Source organism: Engystomops pustulosus, chromosome 7 (assembly GCF_040894005.1).
Source record: "Engystomops pustulosus chromosome 7, aEngPut4.maternal, whole genome shotgun sequence".
Classification (NCBI taxonomy): Eukaryota; Metazoa; Chordata; class Amphibia; order Anura; family Leptodactylidae; genus Engystomops; species Engystomops pustulosus.
This window is the reverse complement of record NC_092417.1, coordinates 68516164-68523960: the sequence shown is the minus strand read 5'-3', so window position 1 is coordinate 68523960 and position 7797 is coordinate 68516164. Positions and strand designations below refer to the sequence as shown.

The window sequence follows — 7797 nt, the reverse complement described above, 5'->3', positions numbered from 1 at the left end:
TTGCCATTAAAACGTAATAATCAGCTTGTGTATTATAAATCTCACAGCAGATAGAAGGGATAAAGATTTATGATACTTATGTTGATAAACAGGATTAATCAGTATCAAAGTGCCGTGAGAGGGTCTTACTTAATTCAAGTATTTTAAGACGTATTTTTCACATCCTTCCCTCCACTTTAGAGTAAAGTTAATAAAGAGATGAGAGTGGGTAGATAAGGGGTAGACTCTTTTAAGAAAGTACCTAAAACCAAAAACCACATGTTAAGTTGTACCAAGCCTAAAACAACTTCAATGTTCAACTTTAATTTCCAATGTTATCCCAGTATGAAACTAATTTATACAAATCCGATGTAAATAAAGGATGTCACTTTATTGTGTAAACAAAGAACATGATGCTTATTTATTTGGGTTGAGAACCCTTCCAATGAAAGTTTCAGTATTTGTATCTTTGTTTAGAATTGTGACAATGAAGGGTCTATTCATTTTAATGTGTTGAGGGAGACTGTACTTTGTTATCCCAATGGAAGTGGCAGCAGCAGCTTCTGTTCCTTTCTCATCCATGTTGAGTTCAGCTTTATGCACAGCCTACAAAGATTAAGAACAAAAGACATAAAACTAAACAAGGAAATATCATCACTGAAATACCAATAATAATAATTTCTTGTCTAGCGTGGTTAATTTCTTTTCACTTTAGAAAACCTCTTTGCCCCCATAATGAGATATTAGTTCTGCAGTACAAAGCTGTAATACATAGAAGGTAGGCACATAGAAATCTGTTCTATGTAGTGGTCATCAGATACCCCCTGTAGCAAACCCAGCAACATTTTTATGTAAAAATGTTTTTATAGACAGAATAGAACCCATTGGGGTACATTTACTAAGGGCTTTGTCCTGCACTTCTGTTCTTGTAGGATAAAACTGCTTGCACAGTTATTTAAGAAGTGTCTGTGCCACTATTGTGTCACACGCGACCCTTTTGTGACGCAGCTGCATTTGCCTCCATGCAACACAAATTAAGGGTCGTGCTGTCGGTTGTTCCGATTCGCTTGTAAATTGCGCCGCTCGCCGTATGTTTAAGGTGCACCACAAAAAAGCTGGTGACCTCTGTCGGGCCAGTGTGGGGAAGTGCCAGATTCATGATTTCTGGTGCACGTTCTTAATGAATCTGTTGCACCCAGTATTATACACGGGTAGGGCACTTTTAGTGAAGTTTCCTTCTTTCTTAGTAAATGTGCCCCATCAATAGATTTCTTTTAATTTGATGGTAAAGTATTGTGCTTAGGAATTTAAACACCCAAAATGTTATTATTTTCCACAAAAATAGTACAACACCAGTCCACATGTTGTGTATCGTACTATAGATCTGGAGCAATTATTTCACTGTGTACAGACGTAATCAGTCAAGATTTCCTAATCTAGGAAACCCCTTTCAAAATTTGTGTAGCATGTGACCTTTTTTGTGTTGCGGTGACACTAGCCACCATGCGACACAAATTTCTGTAATTAAGGGAGCATTCCGGTGCTCAGTCGAACTGTGCGCCAGATTTAACATGGAAAGTCAGACAGAATTGTGTTGCACGCCCCATGTTAAAAAAGTTGGTGCACTCTGTCAGGGCAGGGGGCGCCAGATTCATGCAGAACGGGAGCCAGAAATCCTGTCGCCCTTTACACACTACAAGGGCAAAATGCATATAGTACACACTGCACTTGTTCTTAGTAATTTACCTTTGACACTTTCAGTTTGGATTCCTCTGTGATCCCTGATAGGTCAGCATGGTCCGAAAATACCTCTGTAATTCCTAAGGCTTGTAGCTCTTTCACAAGATCAAGTTCAGCGGTAATGGAGAATTTGGGGATTGATAGCAAAATCTCCCTGTATGAAGAAAAGATAAAATTATAAAAAAAAGTTATTACCTAAATTTCACTATTCTCACAGAATTAGAGGACATCAATAAAAGTCTTTTTAAGAAGAATGCTGTCTATAATCCCATGGAAAGAGTATAAATGTACAGGGACATTAAAAGGTTCTGTGTGTGAATTGTGGGGGGTCCGTGGTAACAGGTTCTCTGTAATTATCTTGTTTTAGAATTCTGTGCTGTCTTAATCCTTACATGAAGTTACAATAAATTCACACCTGAATGATGCCATTTCCCTTGTCAAAGGTGGGGGGGGGGGGGGGGGAGCACAGGAGGCAGAGATAATGGTCCACATTTCTCAAAAACAGTGCAAGGGGCCCAAGATTCATGAAATGTTGGACACGGTCTTCATGAATCTGACGCCCTTTGTGCACTTTGTTCATGCTGCAGAATTGTGGCGCATGGTCTGACTAAGCACAAAGTGCACCCCTTTAGGTGCACATATTTTTCTGTCTTGTCAAGCACATTGCAGCCGCGACACAAAACTGGCGCAGACACTTTTTAAATACACGTAGAAGCAATTTACACATTGGGGCACATTTACTAAGGGCTTCGCGACACACTGCGCTGCTATTGTGGCGCAGCGGCACAAATTAGGGGTCGTTTGGACTGATCCGTACCGAGCACCGTATGTAACTCGGTGATGGTGAACTCTGTCAGGCCAGTGCTGGGGAGCGACAAATTCATGATTTCTGGCGCACAATCTTAGTGAATCGCAGCATTATACATGTTAATAGCACTTTTAGTGCACTTTTAGTGCAATTTCCAAACTTCTAAGTAAATGTGCCCTATTATTTAAGTCAGACAGAAAACCGGTGCATTTACTTACCTGTCCCTGGCACGTTCTCTGATGTGCATTGTCCATCTAGAATTCACTAAGATCACGCCCAAAATTTCTTGCATGTGTCGCTTCCCCGCTCAGGTCTGTCGGAGTTCACCATCTTCTTCCCAGTGCACTGTATGTGTCCCAATTTGAATGTTAAATCCCCTGCTGAGTCTGAATCAGTCAGATCATCCGACGGCAGGTCCCCCCCCCCCCCCCCCCCCGATTTCTGTTGCATGAAAGCCGGCGCAACTGCACCAAAATCTGATTGTGTACAACACAATCCCCTTCTAAATACACTGTCCCAGTGGCGCAAAAGGAGAAGTCTGACGGAAATGCGATCCGCGGACTCTTAATAAATAGGCCCCTATGTCTACTGCAACACAAATTTCTGCACATAAAGGGGCGTTTTAGTGCACATTCAGACTATTGAACACATTTATCATGCAGTGTCCAACAGAATTGTGTCGCACGCCCTATATTACAGGTATACCAAAAAATTCTGCCGCAGAAGTGCAGGGGGCTCCAGATTCATGAAGAACATGCGACACATTCCATGAATCTGTTTCACACTCCACAGGAAAACTGCACGTAGTGCAGTTTGCACTATTTTTTGATAAGTTTGGTCCAATATGTTTTAGGGACAGTAAAGAAGGGAATATTATAGTTTTTAGCTTACCAAGGATAGATTTAGGGGGGTCAACTTTGGGGTTTGCAAATGAAAAATCTATTATCCCTCTTTTGTCACACCAAAAGTTGAAATATGTTCAAAGTAACCCCACCAGAGCATACCATATATACTCGAGTATAAGCCTAGTTTGTCAGCACAAAAAATGTGCTGAAAAACCAAACTCGGCTTATACTCGAGTAAAAAAATTATAGGTTTTACCGGGTTTTTATGGTAAAATTAGGGGCCTCGGCTTATACTTGGGTGGGCTTATACTCGAGTAGATCTGGAGTATAATGCAAGCTGTAAATCAGGACCCGTACAGAATTAGTAATATAATGTATGTACATAGTGATTGCACCAGCAGAATTGTGAGTGCAGCTGTAGAGAATGATACAGGATGAGTATGAGTGAATATACCAGCAGAATGAGTAATGGTATTGTAGGTACATATATTCTGCTCTTGCTATACCTTTGTTTCATTAGATTGGCTATGGTATGCACTGACACATTCTGAAGAGATTTTTCAACATCATGTAATTTTCCTTCATCGGGTAAGATGAAAATTGCTGAAGTGTTTCCTTTGTAGGGGACATCAACCAAGGTGAATCCTAATTCTGGTGCAAAACCCACTAGATACTCTCCTTGTCGTGACATCATTGGCACCTTCACTACAGTATCCTTATCCACATAGAAATCTTTTTCTCTTGTATTGTTGACATTGAAAGAGTGTTCCCAGGATCCTACAAGAAATTCAATCAGTAATTCACTTCATTCTGATCTAATATCAGTTCAATGTACACAGGTTTTATAAAGAGAAACATTTAGAGGTTATTCCTAAAGGGAAGCTGTCATCATGAGCCTTTTTTCTGGCTCCCCCATGTCCCCATAGAGAGTAGTGTAGACATTGCCAAAGAGTTTGTATAGTAAAACTGGCTTTTTCCGGAAAATAATGACCTTTCTGTATGAAGAGCTGTGTCCTTAGTCCCATGGGAGTGGCCAGTGAGGAGTGGGGCAGACATGTATGATGTCCTAAGGGGTGTAGCTTCAGCGGGGAGGAGATATGAGGGGCATGGAAGTTTTTTTTATTTGAAATCAATGCATGGTTGATGACAGGTTACCTTTAATACAGACCATCAGTATCTGATCATTGTGCATTGTCGTTGCGGATCTAATTTGGAGAACACCTGTCAAATTGCTGAATAAAAAGGGTCACAATGCAACAGACATATTTATTCTTTCTTTTCAGATTTTAATCCTTAATTTCTCCATGAAATTTTTTGTAAGGATTAGGATCTCCTAAGGGATCATGACAGTGTTGTCTCTCTCCAGTGATTTCATTAGCACCAAGCTTTTCACATGTTAAAAAAGGGTATAATCTTATGAGGTAACAGCGGTATTGTTACTTTGAGGGAACATAAGACATTTATTACTATAAGGAGGGCATAAAAGTTAAAACTATTTCTATGTACAGACATAGGGATTTTATTATTTGGAGGTATATTCTCACTGTGTAAAATGAGGGCAACAGTGTATTAACTGTTAAGAAGTACATTAACTTTGGGGGGGGGAAAAGTGGCCCACGTGCTGTTTTTAATGTAACTAATAAGAGGAAATGTCTTGAGAAAATCCCATTAAGAGAAGAAAATAGAATGAAAAAAAAACAACTAAAATGAAATATGTCATCTTGGGAGGTCACTAGATATAACTGCATGATAATCATTTTCATTCTTGTGGCAGAGGTTTATGACATGACCAAACAATAGAACTACACCACTGCATCTAGTGCTACCATATTATATGCATTCAGGACACATTTAGGTAACAGTACAGCTGATGAGACATGTTTTTTGTGGATTTTACTATTTGCCACTTACCTTTAAAGAAAATCGTATTGACAATAACTAGGGCTGTCAGTGGATCAAGACTGTCCAACAAATCTTTAATTTTCCCATTGGTTTTCTTTTCCACATAGCTATTGATTTGTTGAACAGCTTCATTTATTTTTTGGAAATCAGTTGAGATGGCTTCAGCTTGATAGAATTCTTTGGCGTTCTTTAAGAATGTATCAAGAATTTTAAATTTGTTATCAATGAAGAGAGCATTGGCGCTGTCTAGTTGCAGCTCACTTTTAGGACTGTTAATGATGTGCAGAAGCTGCTGGAAACTTTTGTGAATACTTTCTTCAGAAGATAAAGATGTGTTAAAACCAAATCCTTCACGGATCTGGCTGAGGGTCTTACCCTTGGCACCAAGTGAGAGCAAAGAAAATGCAGTTAATATACTTAAAGGTGAGAAGAACAGGTTATCGTTGGGGTGAGCCGCAGCCAAGTGGCTGTAGAGATTGTAGGAAAACTTGTCATTAGCATAAGCTATTGAGCGGAAAGCATTTGCATCAGTATGCTGGTGGTCATGATGGTCATGATGGTCATGATGTTCATGGTGATCATCGTCATGCGGTCCTCCGTGGTCACCATTCACATGTGTATAAAGCAAAGCTTGGCCCAAACACAAGAAGAGGAAATATTTCATTTTTTCTGAAAGAAAAGTAATAAATATGTGTTCCTTTTTAAATAACCAGAATAATGAAAAAACACACTGAAGAGAAGATGAGGTGTAATGGTAAGGTAGAATGGTGAGATATGAAGAATGAATATGGAGAATAGAATGAAGAACATGCAGTAGAAAAAGAAAAAAAGGAGAAAATTGAAGGTTAAAACAGAGAAAGATAAAGGAGGAAAAGAAGTACTGTATATATTCGAGTATAAGCCGACCCGAGTATAAGCCGAGACCCCTAAATTTACCACAAAAAAATGGGAAAACCTATTGACTCGAGTATAAGCCGAGGGTGTAGTATACAGCCAGCTAGCCCCCTGTAGTATACAACCAGCCAGCCCCTGTAGTATACAGCCTGTCCCAAGTAGTATACAGCCTGCCCCCATGAAGTATACAGCCTGCCCCCAAAAAGTTTACAGCCTGCCCCAAAAAGTATACAGCCTGCCCCAAAAAGTATACAGCCTGCCCTCAGTATGCCTAGCGAATAATAAAAAAATAAACTTAATACTCACCCTCCGACGATACTCACCTTTGATGCTTAGTGGCGGCTCCCGGTCATCGGCGGCGGCTCCTGGTCCTCGGCGGCAGCTCCCGATCCTCTGCGGCGGCTTCTCTCTTCTATCTTCACGTGCCGGCAGTCACGTCCATGCGACTTGCCGGGGGGCGCACAGTGCGATGTGGCGGTGTCGCCGCTGATGACGTCATCAGCGGCGACACCGCTACATCATATTGTGCGCCCGCCGGCAAGTCGCATAGACGCGACTGCCGGCACGTGAAGATAGAAGCCGCCGCAGAGGATCGGGAGCTGCCGCCGAGGACCAGGAGCCGCCGCCGAGGACCGGGAGCCGGAGGGTGAGTATTCATTTTTTTAAAATTATTATTGACTCATGTATAAGCCGAGATGAGGTTTTTCAGCACATTTTTTGTGCTGAAAAACTCGGCTTATACACGAGTATATACGGTAGATGAAGAGCAACAGACAGAGGCCACATTTATTCAAGCCCCTGCACCAGTTTTTGTCTGATTTTGCACGTTCTTTTTAGTGCAAACTGCTTGCACATATATTTATAAATTGTCCGTGACTCATTTGTGTTGCAGCTGCACTGTGCCTAACACTATACACAGAATTCTGCACTTAAAGGGCGTTTTGATGCAGAGTAGGACAGTGTGCCACAATTATCATGCAGTGTCTGACAGATTGGTGCGCATTTACTAAGGTCTATGCTCCAGTTTTCTGTGGGACTTTGCATGTTCTTTCATGTGGAAATGCTTGTACATGTATTTAAGAAGTACAGTGCTACATATGTGTCGCAAGTGGCCCTGTCACGGCTGCACTATTCTTCACGTGACACAATTTTCATAATTGAAAGGGGCGTTCTGGTGCACCAGACCGTGCACCACATTTATCATGCAAATCTGCCAGAAGAGTGTTACATGCCCCATATTAAAGGTGCACCAAAATAAATTTGGTTCTTTCTGTCAGGGGAGTGCAGGGAGAGCCAGATTCATAAAGAATAATTCATTAATTTGGCACGCCCTACATACTACACAGGCCAACTACAAATAGTGCACGTACTGGTCCGCAGTTATCAAAACTAATGCAGTCTGTACTATGTGCCATCTGGTACAAAAAGTCCCAGATTAATCAAAACTAGGGCATGACCATCATTAATCCGGGGCACCCTGCCCTGCTATGTACATGTGCACCATTTTTTAATGTACTTTGTTTCTGTGCAGCCGTGACACAAAACTGGCACAGAAACTTAATTACATGTGCAAGCAGTTGGCACATTCTTTCTAGCGCAAAGTCAGACAGAAAACTGGCGCAAACACTT

At 41.1% G+C, this 7797-nt stretch overlaps 1 protein-coding gene across 1 annotated transcript in view; it reads right to left on the bottom strand.

Moving 5' to 3' along the window:
• Nucleotides 1-351: 351 nt before the first annotated feature.
• The window catches only part of LOC140070186 (uncharacterized), a 29115-nt gene continuing 21669 nt past the window's right edge, over nt 352-7797 (bottom strand). The window contains exons 6-9 of the mRNA XM_072116530.1: nt 5284-5943; nt 3879-4149; nt 1726-1873; nt 352-585 (exon numbers count right to left, since the gene is read on the bottom strand). Coding sequence (XP_071972631.1) covers nt 397-585; nt 1726-1873; nt 3879-4149; nt 5284-5943 — 1268 coding nt within the window. The 3' untranslated portion in view covers nt 352-396. The remainder of the gene's footprint in view (nt 586-1725; nt 1874-3878; nt 4150-5283; nt 5944-7797) is intronic.